This window comes from Pectinophora gossypiella, chromosome 17 (genome assembly GCF_024362695.1).
Source record: "Pectinophora gossypiella chromosome 17, ilPecGoss1.1, whole genome shotgun sequence".
Classification (NCBI taxonomy): domain Eukaryota; kingdom Metazoa; phylum Arthropoda; class Insecta; order Lepidoptera; family Gelechiidae; genus Pectinophora; species Pectinophora gossypiella.
The window spans coordinates 2461579-2487734 of NC_065420.1; the positions used below are offsets into that span (position 1 = coordinate 2461579).

Here is a 26156-nt window from a genome sequence, read left to right on the forward strand (position 1 = left end):
ATCGTCAATTTTTACATAACGAAAGTCTCATCCGCCTAAAACTACTGCAGCTTCTCACAACCTGTATAGCTGGGGAAAAGAAGCAAGAAAAACCTTGGCACAGGGCCCTAGAAGTTCTTTAAAAAAAAACAAACAAACATACAGGAATACAGACTTATAGAATGATAAAACCGGTAGTAGTTGCCTGGAAGAAATTGCTTTAGAGCAATAAAGTATATTTGATTTGATAAAAAATGCATTTAAGAATCAAAATAAGATGTAAGTACCAGGGGCCTTTGACGGCTCAATAGTAACCCTGACACCAGGGTTGATGAGGTTGGTAAACCGCTTCACAACCCATACGATAGAAGAAGATCGTCGAAAGTAATAACCATCGAATTAAGTGTTTATTAAAACATTCCCTCATTCCATCTTAGGATGTCGTGTCGAAAGTAGTTGCAGGTTTAATTCCCTTCTGATTACTTGTCTCTACCTAACCCGGTAGGAATTTACTTCTTCTTCTTCTTGTCGTTTCGATGGCATTCAGAATTGTTCAGCCCGGTATTTTGCCACTCTTACAGCATTTTCGGTGGCATTCATCAGCTCTTCTCGCGTACGGTCACGAGCATTAATATGTATACACTTTGGTACCATGTCACATTAACTTTTTTGACAAATTGAACTGTAAGTCTCACTAAATGTCAAATATGTTAGTGCGACAGAGTCCTAAAGTGGGTACATTATATTGCTCATGACTGTACAGGTATCAGGGGACGCGGAGGAAGGTATGAGTCTTGTATGTTTGTTTGTAAAACTTCTGACCATGCAAGGCCACTGTTTGCTTGGATCCAGCACATTCGAGACGTGACAATTAAAACAGGTTTGTCTCCTTTTCATGCCATAAATGATTTACGGTCACACATTAATTGACCAAAAATAGCTCAAACAATAGTAAGCAATTGGCACGGACTAACATTCTTCACTGAATGACTGTCCTATGGGACACGGAACGAACTCTACTAGATATGTCATTGTAAAAATATTTACATAAGAATTTTGTTTTTGTTTTTGACGTGACTTATGGTAGATTTGCCGCAGATGGCATTAACTACTTGGCCGGACAAATGGGGAGCGCTGAAGGCTCTCCGGTACAACGTTTAAGACAACAGGCCTGAGGGTGCCCAGTTGGGCGCGAACCTCGGCTCAGGGCGTCGTCTGAGAGGAAAAATATTTGAAAGAATTAATCGACCCTAGTGGGTCGATAGCGATAAGCGCTGATTAAGGGAAATCGTCGACCACGCCGGCGGGATCGGTATCGGGGTGTAAGAATTTTGAAATAATATATTATAAAATAAAAATCACAAACAGATCGAAGAAAATTTATAAAATAGAGATATTTATTATGATCTTCGTTTTAGATATACAACATATAGCCATTGGTAGTATACGAGTCTATTTGCGTTTTTCTGTCACCTTTTACTAAAAGGTTAACTACAAAAGAACGAAGAAATGAAACGTGGAAACGAAATAGTGTAGTACCAAATGTACTTACGTCATTCTTGACAAATATTCCTTTAACTACTCATAACATAACATAAACAGCCTATATACGTCCCACTGCTGGGCACAGGCCTCCCCTCAATCAACCGGAGGGGGTATGGATCATACTCCACCACGCTGCTCCACTGTGGTTTAACTACTCAACAAAAAACAAATTCAATATAACACCCAGCAATTCCCAGTGACGCTACAAGACAATACAAGACACCCATTACAATTTCCACGCGCGTCAATTATTTAGTCTCTCAACTTCCTTAACCTCAGGTCGAAGCAATAAAAAAATCGTGACGTCACACGGTCGTTTCAGCAGTCATAGTTCCTCGGTGACCCAGATGCGCGAACGCACGTGGTCAATGGCTAATTGCCGCTCATTGGTCGCCCGCGGCTCGTCACGCCACCGAGCTCGCTAATTGTCTACAGACATACAGATTCATTTGCAATTTTATATTTATATACACTTCTGCCGTCCTCGGTGAAGGAGTTTCTGCGAAAAAGATTCTATATCCGTGTAACTGGGCATTTAAGGGGAAAGTTAGGGAGTTAATCGCGAGTTTTCAGCAAATTTGTGGGCTGTTTATTTTCTGTAGGTAAGTTTATTATTTGTTTTTATGTTCTTTTTTTCTTGCATATTAATTCGCTTTGTTTTACAATAAAAAGTTAAGTAAGTTTGTTTTAAAATTGTTACAGTTTTAACTTACGGTACAGGTCCAAATATTGCATCATCCATCACTAAAATATATTGTTTCGGTGGACGAATTAGCAAATCAAAGAAAAGATTTTTCAAACTAGCCATTTTCAGGAATATATTAGTGTTCAATTCAAAATATGGATACATTTTGAAAAAGTAAAAGCAACTGTAATATTTTAGTGAAATGATCACATATAAATCAAATCAAATATACTTTATTGCACAGAACTAAATATCAATAATCAGACATAACACACGAATACAGTACAATTTGGGCGGCTCTAGAGCAATTTCTTCCAGGCAACCACTACCACGAAACAAACATTTACAAACGCCTTGGATGCGGGATGGTGCAACAAGAAATAAATACCAAAAAGTAAACTAAAGTTAATATAATAGCGACTCAATACGCAAATATATTAATAAATACTCAATATAATAACATAAAAAGTATATATTTACTAATAAAAATATATTTATATATTACTTATTTATATTTTATATATTTTTCCCCCTCCGGTTGATTGAGGGGAGGCCTGTGCCCAGCAGTGGGACGTATATAGGCTGTTTATGTTATGTATGTTATATTTTTCTCGACTAAATAGAGATTCAAATTCAAAAAAACACTCACTTATTTTGTGCTATTTCTGTACGACCTATTTTATAAAAGTTTCTTTTATAACTCGTGCCTTTACTTTTAATTTCATTTCGAATGCGTAATTGCAAATTAACTTTTCTTTTAGCGGACTCTAAACATAATTTAGCAGGGTGACTAATACAAATCAAGACTGGAAGTTAAATGAGGGTTTTCCTCTTTGAAAAGCTTCCTTGTCACGCCCCCGCTTACTTAATGCGCTGTCGCAACGAGGGACTTTCCAGAAAAATACAAAGATGGCGCTGTACAGATGCACTTTTTTTAAACCCTCTAATTTCATGGATAACAGACATATGCATCTTATATCTTTGTTTTTGGGTACAAATGATGGCCCTTGTTATTACACCCAAGCACACATCTCCCACCCATTATTATCCTGATCAAAATAAAGAGAAGCAAAATAGGTAGCAACATAATTCTATGCGTAATTGATCCCATTAAGCAACAATTATTTTTATATATGCCTATTTTTGTATAATTTTGTAACCCGAGCGATGAGAAAATACTTTTTTTTTTTGGGGAACGTATACGTATTGTAAGTACTTGAGATCAAAAAACTACAGTGAATTCCTGTATCAACTTGCCTCTCAAACGGGGAGCGCCGGAACCTAGTAATTTTTGACGTGATTTTCCGCAAACTACTTGACCGGATAAAAGGGAAGCGCTGAGGGCTCAAACCCGGTTTAAAATTTAAGACAACAAACCTGAGGGTGCCTAGGTGGGCGCGAAGCTGGGCGTAGGGCGTCGTCTGAGAATAGGGTTGCCATCCGTCCGGGTTTCCCCAGATTTGTCCTAGTTTAGAGGGCATCCGGGGAGCGTCCGGGAAAGGTTTAATTTGTAGACCGGGTTTTGTAAAAAAAATAAAAAAAAATTTGAGCCGCCCGCGAGACACGCACTTGTGATTTATAACATTTTCAACTGCTTTTTATTACTTACATTGAATATGTTTAAAAGACCTTGTTCACATGTCCGGCTTTCGGACTCTAAAATCCGGGGATTTCACGCGTCTTGTCCTGTTTTCCAAATTTTAAAGATGGCAACCCTATCTGAGAGGACCACGTGGCGATAAATATGAATAATGAAATCCATTATTGCATATTGAAAACCTTGTAACTTTATTGAATAAGTAACGTAATTGTGACTATGGAGAATCTCCCTGTGGGATAAGTCTAATCATAGCTACTATTATCCTACATCATTCAATACCTATATCATAGAATAAAGTATAATCTACGAAAGGTAACTCCCCCCCCCCGCGCCATGTCGAATAGAGCGCGGACCTCACCCCCTTTGGGTCTTACTTTAGTCTTAAATAGCTGTAAGCTGCTAAGGTGAAGGGGCAGGGTAGTTAACAAGTATCAAAAATCACAAATAAAATAACATATATGAGTATGTGTGTGTGTATGATGTGTATGCATATATGTTAGCCAGAAAATCGAAATCCGTTATAAAACGAAACAGTTACAGTTATAGCCTTCCGAAAGCAGGGAGTGAGAAAGAAATGGGTTAGGAACTCACGACGTCACTTGTTTGTAGTGCCATTCATAGTGTAACTCTACGCATAGGTATTTTAGTCTGCAGCAGAATGTATGGATGTACATATATTTCGCATGATTTATAATGATCGAATGAAATGTCAACAGCCCCGGCATACCAACCAATTGATCGTCAATTGTGGCGACAGTTGTAGATGTGTTTATAAGTAACTATGCCAATCATGAATCACTCATACATTTTGTGTATGTATGGAGTTAGGATAGGTCAACAATAAGGTCTGTGTCGTGATTTAACATTACAATAATAATATAATAAATATTTATTGGTTACCTAGTAACAGCAGATAGGTCGATAACCTCATGCATATGTGGTCTATGTTTGTGTAATGGCACTTTTCAATCAATAAATAAAATTATAATAATAACGCAAAAAACTTATTTAAAAGTGACGGATGAATAGTTTTGTTATTAAAAAAAAAACAGCCGTTTTTAATTCGAAATTAAATGACCATTTATTACGATTTAAAAAGTAGTAAATTTTTAAATAGCGTTCGCGCTAATATCAAATCCTATTCCATTTATAAAACAAACTAAAAAAATAATAATGAGTTCGGATACACACTGTAGCACACAGATAAAAAATCTTTACTATATAGCCTGTGCTTTAGAACAATGGAATATCTACAATCTGGATTGTATTTGCACAAATGACCTTCGTTGTAACCTTTCGGAGGCCAGAACGATTCAACTGCTCTCTCTTCCTAGTTTCACTACCTATATTCATGCCACCATCCTTGAGGGGGTGACAGACATAATAATATCATTAAATCAATAGGAGGCATTTGGAAGATATGAAAACTGACAAGGCATTTACTACTAGTCCAGATTGAAGACGCTACTCTAGTAGCGTGGTGGATTTTTACGACTCTATTCGCGCGCGGTTAAAGGCTGAATACTTGATTGTACCGATGCAAAAGAGTTTTATTAAAATGAATTATGTTTACGTTATAGTTCTTTGGGAAAATGAATATTGTTTACGTTGCAGTTCTTTAGTGTTGAATTAGGATATAACAGTACGTAGAACGCAAAAAATACCAATAAAACTCACTAAATAACCTGCAATACAAGTCGTATAAAATTGTTCTCTTATTGCGTCCCTAAAAAACTCGAATCAAAAAGCAGTTTCCTACATTTAGATGCAAAAACGAAACACGCATACATACATTGTATATGTGTAGTTATATATACTGTTTTATATGCCGGTGCCGATTTGTCTCATGTCGCCAACCGGTGAACCAAGACCCATCAAACGTGTCTGCCTCGAAGGATATCGGGAGAAAGGCAGCTCCAGTTATTCTGGCCGTTTTAATAAGGAGTTTGTAGGGCTGTTGCAGTAGTGAACTATTTAAACGTGTTTTTGCTTGTTGAGTATTTAACTGGCTTTGAAAATGTAAACCGACAGAGGGATTGTGTCATCTAACATGATGGACTAATGTTATGGGCGATAGGCTGATCCCTTATCACCATAAGGTTCATCATATCCATCTTTGGACTTCGTATCAACAGTGGCTGCAAGTTGTCTTTGATTACTTGTGGCTCTGCCCACCCCATTAGGGATTACGGGCGTGAGTTTATGTATGTATGTATGAAAATGTATATTGATTTCTTTTTAAATGTGTCCTTATCAGGGTGTATAGAAAGGATTGTAGGTGCCATTTCTTTTTAATTACTAAGAAATAAGTTCTCCTTATACCGTGTGGATTGTGAGGTGGATTATCAACCCCATCAAACCTGGTTCGAGGGTTATTATTGAGCCGCCATAGGCCCCTGACATGACTCATGTAACGACTACGTACTTACATCAGTAAGTAGTAACCGGGACCAACAGTTTAACGTGCCTAAACATCACATAAGGGGGTTAAAATGGCTAATAATGGTAACGACTACGTACTTACATCAGTAAGTAATATCCGGCGGTGAAGGTTCTCTATTGTATTCCCTAAAATTTCTTATCCTACTTTTTATTTTCCTTCACATTTTATTTAGGACTATACATTTTAGGAATATAAACGATTGTAACTATGGACATTAGGGCTTACCATCATTAGGATGAAAAAAAATAGGGCAATGAACACTAGGAGTTAACAAAATTGGACTAGGATCATTAGGACATTCGATACTTAGGACTAAAATGTGAAGGAAAATAAAAAGTAGGATAAGAAATTTTAGGGAATACAATAGAGAACCATCCGGGTAATTACTTTTTGGACAATCAGGTGATCAGCCTGTAATTTTGTAAATGATTTTGCGATGACATTGCGATGTATAGTCATGAGCAATATGATGTCGCCACTTTAGGACTCTGTCGCACTAATATATTTGACATTTAGTGAGTCTTACAGTTCAATTTGTCAAAAAAGTTAATGTGACATGGTACCAAAGTGTATACATATTAATGCTCGTGACCGTAAGTCACGCGTTCAGCAAACAGGGCTAACACGGATCTGTGTAGTAAATGCAAATTATAATAGGTATTTTAACAAGAGCAACCCTGTAAGAACATGCGCAAGTAGTTGTTTTAGTAAACATAATAAATTCAACAACTTTATTGATGTCGTCTACGCAGTGTTATCATTCTAATGTAACCAATTAGGGTGTGGGTAACACAATGGCCCCGATTCCTGCAGACACAACCTAATTTTATTTTAAGTTATACCTATCATTTTCTTATGCGCCGAAAAGGACAACTGTTAATTTTAAAATGAATGAATAACCCGGGCGAATTGTTTGACAATTAGACGCATACGAGTACCTAATTAATCTGGACTTATTACTGTTATTAATATTTTTTGTATAGAATTGTAATAAATAATTGATTACGCCCTCTGTGGTCCAGTGGTTGAGCGTTGGGCTCAAGATCCAGAGGTCCCGGGTTCGAATCCCGGTGGGGAAATTTCACAAAAAACACTTTTTTATCCCTAGTTTGGGTCATTACAGGCTGATCACCTGATTGTTCGAAAGTAAGATGATCCGTGCTTCAGAAGGCACGTTAAGAGGTTGGTCCTGGTTACTACTTACTGATGTAAGTGAGTAATCGTTACATGAGCCATGTCAGGGGCCTTTGGCGGTTCAATAATAACCCTGACACCAGGGTTGCTGAGGTTGGTAATCCTCACAACCCACATGATAGAAGATAAATAATTGTAAGTACATAAACTCGCGACTCACACTCAAAACTATCTTTATTGGTTACGTTTTTAAATAAATATACTTACATTTAGGTATTTGCAGCGTGGTGGAGTATGCTCCATACCCCCTCCGGTTGATTGTGATTGTGTTTCCCCGGCTATACAGGTTGTGAGAAGCTGCAGTAGTTTTAGGCGGATGAGACGTTCGTTATGTAAAATTGACGATTCAAAGTGTAACTATTGTTCCTACTGAATAAAGATATTTTTGAATTTGAATTTGAATTGAATTGAGGGGAGGCCTGTGCCCTGCAGTGGGACGTATATAGGCTGTTTATGTTATGTGTTTGTTAGGTATTTGCTGAATGTCTCGTCCGCCTAAAACTACTGCAGCTTCTCACAACCTACAGGGTCTGACTTTCCACGCTACGTTCCCCAAAAACTAGAGGTATATAAATGGCGCAGTTTAAATTTAACGTGATAATTACCTATTTTCTCATTACTCGGATACATAATTATTCAAAAATGGAAGGTGCAAATATAAAAATAATTGTTGCTTGATATTTGGATCAGATACGTGTAGAAATATGTTGCTACCTATATTGCTTATTTTTAGTTTTGATCAGAATAATAATAGATGGAAGATAATATCGATGGAAGATTATGTCGTGCCTGGGTGTAATAACAAGGGTAATCGTTTACATATACGTACTTACCCAAAAAAAAAAAGATGCATTATTTTTATATATGAAATTAGAAGGTTAAACGAAGGCAAATCCCTCATTTGTATTCATATGTTATATTCATATGTATCTTTTTATTTCGCCTGAAAAGACCCTAATTTTGTGCAATAAAGAATTGTATATTGTATTATGATTAGCTTACTACTCATGTCTATTTGTGTCTAGTTGATAAACTATGCTACAATAGCTCCCACTTTTAATCAAAGCTACATTACACTTCCATCTTAAAACAATCCAAAGATTAAGTTGAACAAAAATAAAATAGAAAATGTTCGCGCTCAGAGAGGCTGCGCTAAAAATAAGTTAATCAAACGATCCGGCTCGAAGCGTTTCCCGCCCCGCAGCCTGGGTGGCTGCCGAGCAGTCTACCGCGCAGCTTGATTACTATACGCAAGCGCACGTAGGGTTGACATGACACACGAAAAAATATAATTTCAATACTTGAAAAAATTAATCTGTACGGATTAGTCTAAACATTTACTTACGAACTTTGAAATTAAATCAAAACTAGGCTTTTTTTAGTTGTACTCGGACGCCGTATAACTTTATTCTTTCTTCGAAACATGTAATGGTTGAGAAAACCAAGCAGTGCAAAAAACTTCCCCATACTTCTTACTATTCTACGATATTTTGATAAGTATATTTAATTAATTTTCTGGTTGATTGAAGTTAGTTATTTATAGTTGAAACTAGGTATGTAAGTAGCTAAGGAATAACTCGTTGATAGCCCTATGTGCTGCGCGAACGCTGGGAGAGCGTTCACTCCGTGGAAATAGAGCTTATGTTTAATTAATGATTTCTTTGAAGGCTCTATTCGACTTGCGCTTGAGCAGAATTTACTAAGTTTTCATTCGGTTAAGTTCGATTTTGCAAATACCGAATTACCTATCATGCAGGTAGAGACTGCTGCTTACCAATAGAACCGGCTAAGCATCTTTTTTTCTAGTGTGCGATAAAGAATTTGTTATGTTGTTAAAATGTCGATGAGGGAAAATAAAGCAGTAAAGAGCAGAAAAACGACTAATGAACGAACGAATGGTGAATGAATTTCATCACTTAAATCAGTTAATCGATCTTCAATTTCCTCGTTTTGATTTTTTTTTTCATTTGATTCGTTTTTTTTGACCTATTGATGAATATAGAAGAAACAAGAGAAGTATGTCAGGATCGAAGCAAATGGAATTGGTGGGAAAGCGTGAGTTCATGTATGTATGTAAATTACAACATAATTAAGTTTGTTAGCTTTTTAGGATTGCTTGATTTTTAGGGTACTTTTCCTTCACAAACTGAATGAATAGCAAGTTTTTTCTGAATCGTGATTTAATATACTTATTGAAGTATTTATTTGTGACTAATAATTTCTAGCTTAAAATAGATACGCAACTAAGTTTAAAACTAGTCACTGTTGCATTTAACCGCAATGAATATGAACAACATTTATTTAAAAATGACCTTGCTAGATGAGTGTAGAACATTCTGATAAAATTAAAAATATAATAATGTACCTATTCCCGCCCTTTTTAACAGTTCGCCATTTTGTTATGTTTTCCCGCTCCTTTTCAAGCAGATCATAAATGCAAGCCCTAGCAACTAACTTATGAGATAAGATATATCTTTCCGCGTCTTCAGTATAAACAAACAGGTCTGGGTTCCCACCAGTTGGTACGTATAATAATGTTATTATACATCAGCCCATGAATCAGCGGCATCTCGTTAAAGGCCGCCGGTGGAGCAAAAACACTGCGCGAAACGGAACGTTATCTTACTATATTTACTGTATGTGTAACTCGTAAATTTTGCTCGGTTTATAAGTTTTTGAATAAAAATGAATATTGGGCACTAGCCCAATTTTTAAAGAGATTTTGTCGGTTTGCCTTTGATGTTGTAAAGGAAGCTTGATTTAATGAGAAACATTATGTCGCCATGTTCATTTATGTGGGTAGGCTGATTACAAAAGCTACGTATTTTTTTTTGAAACCATACCTAACTTCAAAAACTTGAAATAGCTTAGGGCACCCCCTTCAATTCATAGATACACGCAATTTCCTTAATCGATTAAATCGAAGTTTTAAGATACCGTAACAGAGTTTGCTAATAAATTGGATGGAACGTTCGATGGCGGATTAGTGTTGCAACGCGATTACGCGGTAATCGGTGCAGGCGCAGGAAGCCGCCATGTTTGCATTTATCACGGTTTTAATGGCCGACGCAGTGACAGCGTAGCGGAATGGCGCTGGCTGGTTTTAAAAAGTAAAAAGGTCTTTTTATATCGCGATGTAGGTGCACAATTTAATTTCAAAGTTATTTTTAGAAATTAAAACGGGTCCGGTATATCCCAAACTTCCAGTACTCCGCAAAGGCCTCTTTCCAGTTCTGATATTACATTTGATTTCATAGTTTACATTATAAGTAAACCATGTGAGGAAAGCTAAATATACCTATACCACATCTACACTGGGTATTCACCAAATAGTCAATTAAAAGAATTTAACAATAAAAAAAAGGACTTCCGTGGTCCAGTGGTCGACGGTTGGGCTCACGATCCGGGTTCGAATCCTGGTGGGGACATACCACAAAAAATACTTTGTGACCCCTAGTTTGGTTAGGACATTACAAGCTGAGTCCGAAAGTAAGATGATCCGTACTTCGGAAGCCATGTTAAGGCGTTGGTCTCGGTTGTACTACTCACGTAATTATGTAGTCGTTACATGAGCCATGTCAGGGGCCTTTGGCGGCTCAATTGACATGGTTGATGAGGTTGGTTTTCCACCTCACAACCCGATAGAAGAAGATGAGAAAAAAGATAAAAATCGTCCAGAATCTAGCCTTAAACACTGATTGTATGCACCCAACACCAATGAAAAGGCGGTATGACCAGCTCAGCGAAGTAAAGTGGGGTGATTAGCTAAAGTGGAGTGGCATAGTGTAAATATAGTGGACCACGGCGGACCACCTTGCTTCTGCGATTATTGGACCATTATCGCTGCTAGATTGTAATCTAGGCGTAATGGCTTAACTAAGTTAATCGTTGCATTTGAATTTTAAAGTGTTCTGTTTTATAATTTGTTGGAGGACATGCGGTGTGTCCGCTTCGGTGTGGTCGAGTAGTAAATAACTAATAAGGTTATATCCCTTTTTTCTACTCTGAACCGGCGTGCGTGTATGAAACGATTGATGAATGTGGGACGATTGTAAATCACGGGGGAATAGGCATCTGGGTAAGCTCGTTCCACCGTCGACCTCTTCTTCTCCTCGTGGAAGAACAAAGTTAAGAGCAAACCCATCTTAATTAAAAAAAAAATGTGGAAGCAAGAGAAGTGTGTCAGGATCGAAGCAAATGGAATTCCATATTCTATGCTTACCCCGGTATGTGTATATTAAGTATATCTTTTTAATATCGAGTTTAGTAAACAAACAACGAACACTGTTTCATAATGTTTTCGCTTAATTCACTGCGTATTTGTCACGTAAAATGTATTAAAATAACTAAACAATAGTTATGGCTGATAAAAATGCGATCATTTTTGTAGATATTTTGTTATACACACTTCAACCCGCTTCACTATACGTTAACTGTCCGTCAGACCTTTAGAGGAAGTGTTCCATTTTTTTTATACCTATCAAAATTCTTCTCCTTCTCAATAAAACATGATTGCAACAAAATACGTACCGGTCACTTATTATTCCATCTAAAAACGTTCCAATTAGTAATCAAACGTTAAATCGTTCTTAGGTACCTACAAAATCCTTACACACAACTCTACACTCCTTACAGTACCTATAACTTTTCACTATATTTTGCGCCGGTTGGAACCCCGGACTTGCACCAATGAGTTAATTTATCTTAAGTACAGTTTTCACTAACACAGTTGTCTCGACCATTATAGGCGGCGATACGGCACCTATCACGTTGGTCTGGCAGAAAGCTCGGTGAGGTATGGGTACTTAGTTCTTTTCGCGATGAATGTACCTCTGACTATCCCATTGGGATATAGTTATGAGCTTATGTTATGTTATATTTTAGGACACTGACTAGTAATTATGATAGCCTAAAAACTATTTAAACAAAACGTACTTACCGTTGTTCCAGATGCATCTAAGTTCGTTGCAATTGGCGTGCGCGGCTCTGGCGGCGCTGGCGCTCAGCGCGGCGGCCGCGCCCCCTGCGCAGACGCAGCACCACGTCGCGCGCCGCTCCTTCTTCAACCTCCAGGTACCTTACAAGATTGACTTTGATTACGCTGAAGATTTTTTTGTTCAGTCAACTAGTTAATGCCATCTGCGGCTACAATAAGTCTCGTCAAAAAAAGAAAATGCTGAAGAATAAAATTCATCTTGAATTTTCTAGATTAATCTTGACAGATCTTTTGTCCACGAAAGGTGAATAATAGTTACTAAATAAGTACGTACGCTTGGCGTCTGTCGATAGATATGTAGCATTTTGGAGCAAAAAAATACCACCAAATCGGTTAATTATCCGTTCTGAAGCTATGATGACGCGGATGTACAGATAGAGAGACAAAGGGATGAAACTTATAACCTCTCCGCATAGCGTCGGGGGTTAAGAGAAAAAAAAAATTTAAAAGCATTCCTTCAAATTTTTTTTTGTAAAATAAAATATTCTAACTAACCTATTTGTATTCCAGTGCAAGGGCGTATACGACGCCGCAATCTTCGCCCGCCTCGATCGCATCTGCGACGACTGCTACACACTATTCAGAGAGCCGCAGCTATATTCCTTGTGCCGGTATGTTGGTATTACTTATACGGTTTAATTGACATTGATGTATAATGGCCCCGATACCTGCATACACAACCTTATTTTATTTTAACTTACATCTGTAATTTTCGTATCCGTAGAAAAGGAAAGGGACGGATGATTAAATACTGTTAATTTTAAAATGAATGAATGACCCGGGCGTATAAAATAGGCATCTCACTCATATATGCTAAATGATACCCGTTTGACGTGTGCTGTCAAGTTCATTCTGTCGGGTTATTGGCCAATATAAAATTTAGAGCCTAAAATTTACGTGTGTTCCATAAATTTTATGCCTGCCGATTATCCGTCCATTTCGTTTTCAGCAGATAAGAAAATGACAAGTTTAACTTAAAATAAAATTAGATGGTGTTTACAGGAATCAGCACCAATATGTTACTGTTTTGACGGACACAAATCTCAGCGGTCGTGTTGCTACGACCGTAGTCACGGCACCACTGAGGAATTGTTGCCATAAACACGTTTTGGGTGTAACTACCCTCAATTCACTATTATTTGCCGGAAACGTATTTACTCGAAAGAAGTACGCTGACAATTAGTAAATTCGTGTTTAGACAACTGTTTGTATTATATGTAAAGGTTCATCAGGTAACATCGCCAATAACATGACGAAGGGTATGTTACTACCCACATCATCCTTGAATATACAAGAATATGAAGGCACCAAAGAGGCACAAATATGAACCTTATTTGGGGATAGTTATAAGATCCTAGGGCCCTAAGTCCTTTAAAATCCAAACCCCATTGTTTAACTATTGTCTGTAAATATAGGCCTCAGGAGGATAGACTACTAGCATTAAGATACATTTAAGCATTAAGTTAGTGATTAAAGAACGTCTAGGGCCCTGTGCCGAGATTTTTCTTGCAGCTTCTTTTCCCCGGCTATACAGGTTGTGTTAAGCTGCAGTAGTTTTAGGCGGATGAGACGTTCGTTATGTAAAATTGACGATTCAAAGTGTAACTATGTTACTTTCACGGGTTGGAAGATCAGACAGGCAGTCGTTTCTGTAAAACACCAAACCTGTCAAATCTTCAGGGTGAGCGGACCCTGTGAAAAACGGGATAACGCGATGAAGATGTAAGGGTTTCCAACAAATCGGAGAGGAGAGACGACGAACGGAAATGTTGCCAGATATCAACCAATCACCGCGAGGTCCAGAGCTACACGTTTCTTGCACGTCGTAATTAGTTGAATCTGTATCCGCGTCTCCTCTCTTCTCCGCTTTGCTGGAAACCCTTACTAAATGCGGGAAATAGACCCCATTACTAGATGTAGCTTTAAAATGTATGTATGCGATATTAAAACGTGTTCTGTTCTTTTGGGGTACAGGAAAGACTGTTTCACGACAGATTACTTCAAAGGGTGCGTTGAGGTGCTCCGAGAAACCGATCAGCTCGAACTCTTCAAGACATATATAAAACAATTACACGGGGCCGATCCAGGGATTTAGGTATTTTATGTTTTATTTTTTTTTTATTTTTTCCTTACGTTTTTTTTCCTAACCTATACTTTCTAACCTAACCTCCTCTTACGCTTCAGGCAGAAAACAGTCACGCATTGTGAAGCGTTTCGCGTTCTATAGATAATTGTATTACGTTACATTGTCTTCTGTATGGAGTATGTCCTTTAATACCCTATTTAACGTAGCATCATTAGTGCGAAGGAGATGAGAGATACTAATGTCTTATTCTTAGATTCAAGAGCCCAGTTTTTTTTTTTTTTGTTTCAACGCCTTTTTTCATTACCTACCCAACCGGCTGCATCTGAAAGCAGCGTCATACTCTAGCTACTGCTTGGGCTGGTTTTCCCTTAGCGAGATGGAAGGTCAGACAGACAGTCGCTTGTGTAAAAACCGTACCCAGTGAAGAACGGGATAATGCTAAGGAGATGAGGAGTCTAGCTACTGCTAGACTTTGACATTTGCAAAGCTGAAGTCATTTCGGCATTAAGTATAATAATGATAAATTAATTAATTAATTTATTAATTACCCCTAAGTAAGTAATGTTCGCACAAAAAGTATACAAGTTAGTACGAAAGACAGGAGAGATATGTTAACTCTAATAATGCTACGTCAAAGAGGGGTATAACGTTTAACAGATCAAACGTGGAACGCTATCCGAAGGAACCCGAGACTGCTTTTTATCTGAACTCACCCTAACCTTTTTTCTTCACCCTATTTTTGTACTAACAGTTTTTTTTTTATTTTTTATTCTTCTGGGGTTTGGCACTTTCAGATTTCTCTATCACTCTGCACCGCTATTTCTAAACAAGTTGCATATCTTTTGCCATAATTCTCACATCTTTAAACTGCACTTATTATTATCTCTAAAACACACTGCACCGCTGACTATAATCCTTATTTCAATAACGCACGTTTTACTAACATTTGCACACTTCAATTAATTTTCCAAATTTTTCATCTAGGAAATTTTGCTTGCAACGAAATGTTTGCCTGTCATAATGTATGCATTTCTGTAATGCCATTTGATTTATGAATTTGGGGAGCAAGCAAAGTTATCTAATAAAAAAAACATTTGTTAACTTTGTAGGAATGTTCCACGAACATATTTTATACAGTATGTGAATTTTAACACAATAACTCTTATTGCTATCGCGTGCTTTCCATCCAGGATTTATGGCCGTTTAATGACAATAGGGTTGCCCCCTAATACGGTCACGAGCATTAATATGTATACACTTTGGTACCATGTCACATTAACTTTTTTGACAAATTGAACTGTAAGTTGCACTAAATGTCAAATATGTTAGTGCGACAGACTCCTAAAGTGGGTACATTATATTGCTCATGACTGTACATGGGAGTTACAATATAACTGGGGTGGAGTGGGTGTATATAATATACACCTTTGCTACCCCCTTCAGGGGGGCGTAATGCTATATTATGTAAATTAAGTAGTCTGCTAAATCAGTCGTGGAACATTTCATTTATTTAGCTGGCTTTCCTTGGCTTAGAATATTTGAAGTTAAAGTTACGTTTTTGTGACAAGTCGACGCATCTACTCCGGCCAATGGCTTCATGCCATTTGCATTGTCCACAATAAGTCACGTCAAAAAAAAGACGCGTCTCTGTTGCGTGGTAAATGTAGACACAGCAACAGGCGTAGTCACAAAAACGCAACTTTAAAAGAAAAAAAAAACGATTATTAAGCACTGGAACCTTTTGCACTAAGCCTTTGCCGCGTTTTATACTCATTTCAAATATAGCTTGATTATTTTGACAGGCATCAGAACACACTTTTTTGATATTGAAATCCTTATAGTGAAAACTTCGTAAGCGTAATTTCGCAGTCAACAAAACCTTAAAATAGACAGAAAGACATAAATAAAAGAGTTTGTGACGGCAATTTTCAAAGTTTATTCTTTTTTGGTAAACATTTGTTTCAGATAACGTGTTGATTCACACAAATTGAAAATGGAAGAGTGAATGATTGTAACGAATATTACCATATACAGTCATGAGCAATATCGTGTACCCACTTTAGAACCCTGTCGCACTATCATATTTGACATTTATTGAGACTTACGGTTTAATTTGTCAAAAAGTTAATGTGGCATGGTTTCAAAGTGTATACATATTAGTACCTACTCGTGACCGTACACATTATTTTTCTTTTTTAATTAATGAATGGTTTGGCTCGATAGTTGTTGCAAACAGACGCGCTAATTTCAATCCAATAAAGTTGTCACAATTTTTACGCGGGTTGATAGTAGCATGTTTTAAGGTTTTGTTGACGAAAATGACATTTTGAAAAAATGCACTTACGACGTTTTGCTATAAGGCGACGTCGTCACGTTAATCAAGCTATGTTTCAGGGAACTACAATTAAAATCTTTATACTAATTGTTTGTTTTTTATTTATTATTTCCAGGGCAAAATGTTTCACCACGCCCTACTTCAAGGGTTGCATGGAGTCTTTGTACCTTCTAGACGAGGAGGAACAGATAGATCAAATGATCGACTTCGTCGGCAAACGCTAACACGCATTCAGCCACTACCCAATCTCAACTACATGACGTACAACCCGACCGAGTGACAACGCCGCACATGTAAACCAACAGGGAACATACCAGAGGTTTTTTTAAATCCACCGCTTTGCCAAGCAGAAACAAATTCATTACCTTTGGACATCTGCTTCATCCTCAATGTATTCTAGTCTACCGGGCGCAAAATTTGCGTCCGAAACTAATTATAATGTTATCATAATTTGTATTTAGATTGTGTATATTAAGAATTATTATACAATTTAAAAATTGAAAAATATACATTTTATGTTATTAAGTGTTGTAAGCTTGAGCACGGGAGTGTAAAGTACATTAAAGATTTGTTTAATTAATTATATTAGACCACCTCCTAGGTACTAGGACCTACTTTGGGGCAGAATTTCTCTTCCGATGCTGGACATCTAACTAATACTGTCTCGAGAACTTTCTAGATTTAAATTCAATTTATATAGCGACGCATTCCAATCACAGTATTTCTTAATTATCTTACGCTTTTCTTGAAATTCTTTTGTACTAACATTGTAGATACTTTTATTGTTAGTTTATGATTTAAAGCGGCTAACCATAGCATAACATGTTCACGCGAGTGGCTTATAAATCTGTAGCATCATAGTCTGAATCGTGCTTTTCTGCAAAATATATTTAATATAACATTGAAATAATTTAAAGTAAAAAAATACTGTAATAAACGTGTTAATACATACGAAAACACGCCTTTGAAAAAGCTTCTGTTTTTAAATTGTTCATAATTATTTTTAACTTTTTCTACCGATCTTTTGATTATCCTTCTATGCTTCTCTTGTCATACAGAACCATTATAAATGTACCTACACATTAAATGAGTTTTTTCAGCATTGATTCATAGAAAATTAAGAAAAGTATTTTAGTTTTTTCGTCTTGAGTAGTCGATCTTTTTGCTTTAAACACATTTTGGTTGTAACAAGCGATAGTTTAATTTCTAAGTAATTTAATTTAGCTTTTAAGTATTTATAAAGAATTATTTTTTTATTACTTCTGACCTATTTATTACTTGTTGCTATTTATTTTTAATCTGTGTTTTACCAGTGTTTTAACTCTTTTCTAATTGTATCTTTATTTGCGGTGTTTACTTATTGAATTTAAAACTTCTCTTCACTGCGTTCGAATCTCAACTTTAAGTTTATTTTAGCGTTTCTTCTTCAAAGACCTTTTTTATTTTAAAAACGATAGCCAATTATTTTGAAAAGTGCGTTCCAATTACAAATATCATTCAAATATGTAGCTCGTGCATTGCTCTACTTTTAAATTTAATTAAAAAAAATAATCATTACGTCTTTTGCAAATAACGGAACGCGCTTACACCAATGGTGCCAATTTTTGTCCCAAGACATTAGGGTAGCAAACTTGATACGAAAAATGTTAAACAATTTATAGGACCTGTGAAATTATTGTTAAAAATATATGAATTAGTAAAATATTAATATTTGTATAAATTTTATAAAGGCAGCTAAGAAACGCTACGGGTTCCATGAAATATATACATTTTGAAAATTATCTGTCTTTTTCTTATACCCTTTGAATTCTATTCACATACACGAGGTACGAAAACAAACACAAAAACACACACACAAACTACATCATAAATAGTCATACTTATCTTACGGACCAATATTGTGGGCAAAGGTGGTCACCCTTCATCCTTCCTATCGTCATTGCAATTCTTAATTTAAGCCTACGGGGTTTTTTTTTAAATTTATTTATTTGATAAACTTTTAGTATACAGTTTTGACGCATAGCATCGCTAAACCAGGAATGGTTTGTCTCGATGCTAGGTTTCCTGTCATCAATCAATTTATACAACGTTTAAAACGGTTAAAATGCCACATTTAAGTAATTAATCTTAAAGAGCAATATTGCTATTTGACATTGCGCACTTACCTACTGGGTGTTAGTGACATCGTAACGAATACTGAGGGGGTTGATTCAGGCCATGATTCTGAGTTGATATCAAGTAGAAATATCCGTCGCAAAAGTATGGATTGGAAAATAATTAAAAAGAAAAGAAAAATTTTCATGAATTTTTTGACACGAAATTCCACTTGATATCAACTCAGAATCATGGTCTGAACCATCCCCCTCAGTATTCGTTACGGTGTCACTAACACCCATACCTACTTGTATGGCTACCGTATGTACTTGTACGGGGTGTAAGTGTCATCGTAACGAATACTGAGAGGGATGATTCATCTGATTATTCTGAGTTAATATCAAGTGGAATTTTCCATCGCAAAAGTATAGAATTGAAAATAATTTAAAAAAACTAAAAAAAAAAACATGAATTTTGCGACGGAAAATTCCACTTCATTTTAACTCAGAATCATGGTCTGAATCAACCCCCTCAGTATTCGTTACGATGTCACTAACACCCAGTATATTCGCAAGTGTCAAATTGCAATACTGCATTTTAAGATGAACTGCTTCAATGTGGCCTTTTAACCTTCATTTTTATACCTCCGTAAAGTATCTAAACACATAATGGCCCAGATTCCTGCAGACACATCCTATTTTTTAAGTTATACCTGTCATTTTCTTATCCGCCGAAAAGGAAAGGGACCGATGATTGACAAGTGCTAATTTTAAAATGAAGGAACAACCCGTTTGACATGTGCTGTCAATTTAATTTCGTAGAGTTATTGGCCAATATAACAACAGTTTTTTATGCCTTAAATTGACGTGTGTTCCATAGGAGTGTGTGTACAGTCGTGAGCAATATCATGTGCCCACTTTAGAACCCTGTCGCACTAACATATTTGACATTTAGTGAGACTAACAGTTCAATTTGTCAAAAAAGTTAATGTGACATGGTACCAAAGTGTATACATATTAATGCATGCTTGTCGATTACCCGTCCCTTTCATTTTCGGCGGATACGAAAATGACAGATATAACTTAAAATAAAGTACAGGAATCAGCACCGTTGCCCAGTTAACACAGAATGTTCGTGAAGGTAGCATCAATGAAACATAGACGATTTAGTATCTAAATTATAATTTGAACAAAATATTTTGACGTCGATGATAATGTTAACACATTTGTGCTGATAACAGTCACACTTGACAACTTATCTAGTACATAATAAACTGGATATTAATCACGTCTTTGAAATCCAGAATAGAACATCACTGACAACTTTTGCAAGTCTACAAAAGATGTAACAGTATTAAGTATATTACTTTTATGAACAATTTGTCATAAATTAATAATCATTAATAGGGATATCATACGCAACGTGATAAAATTTTGTCACGGTCGTTTTATCGATTCTGACGATACAATTATGTCATTTTGCCGATTGGTGTTATGTGAACCCAAATCAGTCATGTCGTTCTGTCAAATTACGAACAAAATCACGTGACACGCATCTTGGGGGGAAAAAAACAAACTTATCGAATGTCAATTTGGGAAGACATTGGCCCCGATTCCTGCAGACACCTCCTAATTTTACTTTTAAGTTATACCTGTCATTTTCTTATCCGCCGAAAAGGAAAGAAACGGATGATTGACAGCTCTTAATTTTACGAAGAATGAGTAAATGAATGAATAACCCGGCCAAATTAAAAAGGTATCTCGCTGGTATGCAAACCGATTGACGCCAGCTGTCAACATAATTCTGTCAGGTTATTGGCCAATATAAAATTTTTAGACGGTTGTTTTAGATTTGTGCTTAACATTGACGTGTGTTCCATAAATTTTATGCTTATCGATTACCCGTCTCTTTCCTTTTCGGCGGATAAGAAAATGACAGATATAACTCAAAATAAAATTAGATGGTACTTACAGGAATTAGCACCACTGGCTAATGAAATACAGTTATCTAGTATAACTTTAAGGGCCTTAGTTACTTGTTTGTTGAACTCAATAAACTTTCTTTCTTTCTTTTTTCTTTCGACAAAATTTATCGAATCGTTCGATAATTTTCTCACGTTGCGCATATTAGCCCTGTAGGAATACACAAACGTATAATACACGTAAGGAAGACACAATGGAATTATTATATTTAATTTTCTTGCTGACGAAAAACATTGGTAGCCTGTTCAAAATTAGGCAGACATTAAAATAGGTAACATATCACTAAAATTACTATCTACTAGGACATAACCAAAACAGTCTTATAACAATCACACGCCATTTCATTCTTATTTTAGGAATTAATACATTTATTATGGAATATACGATGGAAATTGAGTTATCGTCCTATTTGGTCACATATACAAATTATATTTTATAAAATACAAGCACTCAAGGCGGGACGATCCGTACCCACCGCTCAGGGTGCATGCGGCAAACATGACTCATGACGGTAATCGAAATTATTTTAAAACTATAATAGTAACTTATAGACACTTGAAAGTAGGAATTTCGAAAGAAAGGGTATGAAAACAATATGAGTATGACGTCACTATTAGTTGCAATTTACGTACTACAAATTTAATACCGTTTTGTTAGGAACAGGCGTCGTGGTAGATCTCGAAAGAGATGGAGTGACGACTTGGATACTTGCCGGAGTCCGCACAGGGCCGTGAAAAATGGAAAGAGGAAAGAGAAGCCTTTGCCCAGCAGTGCGATTTTACGGCGTCGGTGCTCCAGAGATTAAGAGGTTAAGCGTTGTGCGTGCTAATTTTGCAAGTTTTTACCACGCACTACCCCGTGTTGCCAGTTCGGCGCCTAATCGCGCACTGAGGTAAAGTACTGTCAACGTCGCTATATTAACAGTAACTTTGCGTCCCACTTTTTGAGCGCTGATCTACAGTAGTAGTAAATCTATGTTGCGTACTTACTTTTATAATGTCAAATTGCAATATTGCTTTTTATATGAATTGCTTCGAAACGGTTTTTTAACCCCCCTGTAATATTAATAATTATAATAACTGGTAACGTCACCAAATAGGATGATAACTAACGATCAATGCTTTTTAAAACTAATTTAATTTTTGTAAAACTATTTTTACTACATGACATGCAGTTTAAAATTGTGTTGATAAAGGTGTTATCGCTTCTACTATTTATGTAAAAAGTTCTTACAATTTCAAACTGTCTCTCAATATTCGTAAATATAAGTTTATTTTTGCTGTAAAACTAAAACTGCAGTACAGTGGCCGGCCCTAGCAAAATATTTAGGTGGTGCGTGGCCTCAAAGTGGCACCCCTTAGCTCCTTAAAATACATTTTTTTTTTCGATTAGTTTACGGCCCCTCAATCAACCGGAGGGTGTATGGAGCATACTCCACCACGCTGCTCCAATGCGGGTTGGTGGAGGTGTTTTTACGGCTAATAGCCGGGACCAACGGGTTGATTGAGGGGAGGCCTGTGCCCAGCAGTGGGACGTATATAGGCTGGTTATGTTATGTTATGTATGTTTACGGCCACCGAAATTTACCCGGTATGAGTATGTGACCGCAATTTAACCCGATGAAGTTAGTTTGCAGCCAGGGTGAACCAGTCTTGGTTGATGTCCCCTCCCCCATTTCGGCGCCCGGTTAGCACACCTCATAATCCATTTATTCGCCTTAAAAATGGTAGGTACAGTTTGCAGATGGTCAGCATTTAGCATTAAGTCAACATTTTTAGTTATGAAAATTATAATTATTATTAAAAATTACTCGCACCGCGCTAGGGCTGCCACTGCTGCAGTATAATTTTCTATGAGAATAATTTAACATTCAAAATATATTTCCTATAATTTCTATAAAATGGCACTAAATTGACAATCACTACTATTTTATCAATAGCTACTTCCTTATAAGTTAAGATGAAATCACGACACAAGAACGGATTGCTACATTATAAAATACTTCAAACATTGTTCCAATACTTATAAAAAAAAATCCAGACTATCATGGCTAATCTGTAATATTAATTTGTCAAATCAGTTTTTAATTTAATAAAATAAATGCTAAAATAAGCACTGAATTACTTTTAATCTATTTATAAATGTTGCCATAAAATTGGAGTTTTTTTTTTTTTTTTTTAGAAAAAGTCGTATACAAATATTGTAATACAATTCAGCTACCGTATACTATAAAATCAAATGTTCTTTCCACTCTTCGAGTCCTATTCTTTATAAAAATACTAAATGATGACTCTCTTCAATCATATACAATTATACAGGTTGTTAGAGACACCGTAACGAATACTGAGGGGGATGATTCAGACCACGATTCCGAGTTGATATCAAGTGAAATTCATGAAAATTTTAGTTAATTACTTTTGCGATTGAAAATTCCACTTGATATCATCTCAGAATCATGGTCTGAATCACCCCTTAAGTTTTCGTTACGATGTCACTAACACCCTGTATATTGGTGTATGCACAGTTCCACGCTGGATGATGGTAGGGGCACTCTAATTTAAGTAATGAATTCATTTTACAAGAAGCGCCACAAATGCCCTAAAATATGACAAAAAGTAATTGGAAACACTTTTAAAATATAATTATGGTAATCTAATGCGGCACTTAAGCCGTTTTTAAACATACGTCTATAAAAATTGAATACGTAACGGCGTAAGCGCCTGCCGCGATAAAAGTCCTTACACGGGACTTAAATATAAAGTTGATTTGGACTATCACATATGACTTGTAGGTACGTACGGTCACGAGCATAAATATGTATACACTTTGGTACCATGTCACATTAACTTTTTTGACAAATCGAACTGTAAGTCTCACTAAATGCCAAGTATGTTAGTGCGACAGAGTCCTAAAGTGGGTACATTATATTGCTGATGACTGTACGCTATGCACATACAGATTCGATATTGTATATTGATTGTATATTGAATGGAAACAAAATTAAAAACAGCAAAATAACCTAAAAATCTGCATTTGATTGTCTTAATTTTAAATCTAATCACATTTATCAGTTGTACAAACATTACATTTAGGCTCAACCCACGCAGAGGCGGTACCGACAGCGTTCCAGGGGCCTTAAAGTGCAAACGATTACAAAAATTGACAGTGTAATCGATTAAAATGTATGGGATTGAGGCTATGCTTAGTTAAAAACGAAGTTACACGAATGAAAATGCATGGTATAATAAAACAAGGTATGTAAAGCCGCCATTGTTAGCCGTTTGATGACGTATGTGTTACATGAGTGTTACCATTAAATTGGTATCCCCTACATTCCAAGGTATTGATTAAGTAGTAAAATATCCCATCCCATACATTTTCAGTCATTTATAATCAGTTGATTGTTGGTTAGGTTGGTTGGTTGGCTTTGTATTAAAATGCTAGCTAGTGCTAAGACACTGCAACTTAGCTGGGTATTCTTGGGTACAACTTTTTGAAATACACACAGAAATCTGGCTAATTTTGTATCTATTTATTATGTAATTTCGGCAAGTTGGCCACGAACATCTACCGGTACCGAACTCTACGAGTGGGACCTTAACTCGTTTGCTGAGCACATCCTTGTCTAAATACTAATAAAGGAAAGGGACATCCTTACAGTTAGAAGTCATCTAAGCAGAAGTCGAAATGGTCCTCCATTGCTTTGTACTGGTCACTGGAGAACCTCAAGCATTTAGGACAAGTGTAGACCTGGAAAAAAAACAAACGGGTTAGAAAAGAGTTAGAAACTCTTTGCTTCGTTAGTAAAAAAAAAACGCCAAAGAAAAAAGATTTCGTGTCTATGTCGTGGCCAGATCGTAAAATTGATCATTTCATGATGTGTTCGACCATTTTATGAAATGGTCATTTTCCATGAAATGGCCAACTTAAGTTGACCATATCGTTGAAACGTCAACGTTTAATGATGTATCAATCAACGTTTGGCCATATCGTTAATGTAGGCGGTGTCCATGCTATGTGGTGTAATAAAAATGCGAATAGTTGACTAATTTCTTAGGTTCAAAATTATGTACCTATTCGATATGGAAAATTGTGCAATTACATTGATTCGTCGATTATAATATCAATCAAGTTTTAAATATAATCGACACGTTTTTCTACGTCTTCTTTCTGATCTTTAGATTGTAAATTATTTGCAGTTAATCGCTGCGAAAAGGGTTATAGTGTAAAAATATGCGCGGACTGTCTGTCTCATTCGCAGTTAAACACAACACACTTACATAAAGTCATGCCAGTTATTAAAGTAAAGCTAGTTAGGGATCACAAAGTCCTTTTTGTAATTTGTCCCACAGGGATTTGTACCCGGGACCTCCGGATCTTGAGCACAACGCTCAACCACTGGACCACGGAGGCCGTTAATACAGAATACTGAGGGCGATGATTCAGGTCATGGTTCTGAGTTAAGATCAAGTGGAATTTTCCGTAGAAAATGTATTATCTAATATTTTTTGTGTTGCTTCAAATAATTTTCAATTCCATACTTTGCGATGGAAAATTACACTTGATATTAAGTCAGAATCATAGTCGGAATCATCCCCCTATCCCCGTAAGTATTCGGTACGGTGCCACTAACAACATGTAGGTATGTTCAACTAGCTGTGTAGCAGCTGGAGCCTCCTGTTAATGGAAGGGAGACCTGTGCCCAGCAATGGGACACATATAGATTATTTATGTATGTTATGTTATAGATACGTAAGAAACAGTAAATCGGCTAAGATAGATACAACTGCATAGTAGACCTCTTTGACATGACATGTATTAGAGCAACATTAGTAGAAAATCGAAAAAAAAATGAAAAAAAAAAGGGAGCAAGGGATCATTTCATCTAAAAAAGCAATTCTCCAATTTGATACTTTTCCGACATGAAGCAGTTTTCTGTGAAAACTAAAGTCACACACATCATCATCAGCCCATTAACGTAATCACACATAAGAGGAATTTACGTCATGTCAAACAACGGTTAACTTAAAACCGAATTGCTCTTTAGATGAACAGGGGGTTAAAAAGTTCACATTGAAGTAATTCATCTAAAAAGCAATATTGCTATTGCTATTTGACATTTGTCGACATTGCGCACTTATTTTTATATGCGCAAATGTCAAATTGCAATATTGCTTTTCAGATGAATTACTTTGATGTGGCCTTTTGAGATCTTTC

The 26156-nt window shown here is 36.4% G+C and overlaps 3 protein-coding genes across 9 annotated transcripts in view; 1 reads left to right on the forward strand and 2 right to left on the reverse strand.

The window, feature by feature from the left end:
• The window catches only part of LOC126374356 (peroxisomal leader peptide-processing protease), a 133744-nt gene extending 121244 nt beyond the window's left edge, over positions 1–12500 (reverse strand). Inside the window, exon 1 of the mRNA XM_050020963.1 lies at positions 12386–12500. Within this exon, the coding sequence (XP_049876920.1) occupies positions 12386–12402 (17 nt within the window). The 5' untranslated portion in view covers positions 12403–12500. The remainder of the gene's footprint in view (positions 1–12385) is intronic.
• Positions 1–18454, forward strand: part of LOC126374497 (CHH-like protein) — a 103215-nt gene extending 84761 nt beyond the window's left edge. For 4 of the 6 annotated variants that reach the window (XM_050021172.1, XM_050021171.1, XM_050021169.1 and 1 more), the window contains exons 2-5: positions 12397–12519; positions 12953–13053; positions 14417–14537; positions 16979–18454. In XM_050021172.1, the coding sequence (XP_049877129.1) occupies positions 12397–12519; positions 12953–13053; positions 14417–14537 (345 nt within the window). In that variant the 3' untranslated portion in view covers positions 16979–18454. Of the gene's footprint in view, positions 1–1912; positions 2127–12396; positions 12520–12952; positions 13054–14416; positions 14538–16978 lie in introns of those variants that run through there. The other 2 variants (XM_050021168.1, XM_050021173.1) reach the window with 2 other exon arrangements.
• Positions 1–26156, reverse strand: part of LOC126374327 (NF-kappa-B essential modulator) — a 149304-nt gene that overhangs the window by 96750 nt on the left and 26398 nt on the right. The window contains exon 15 of one of the 2 annotated variants that reach the window (XM_050020896.1): positions 23921–24689. The exons of the other annotated variant lie outside the window; for it this stretch is intronic. Within the exon in view, the coding sequence (XP_049876853.1) occupies positions 24600–24689 (90 nt within the window). The 3' untranslated portion in view covers positions 23921–24599. Of the gene's footprint in view, positions 1–23920; positions 24690–26156 lie in introns of those variants that run through there. 2 annotated transcript variants of the gene reach the window in all.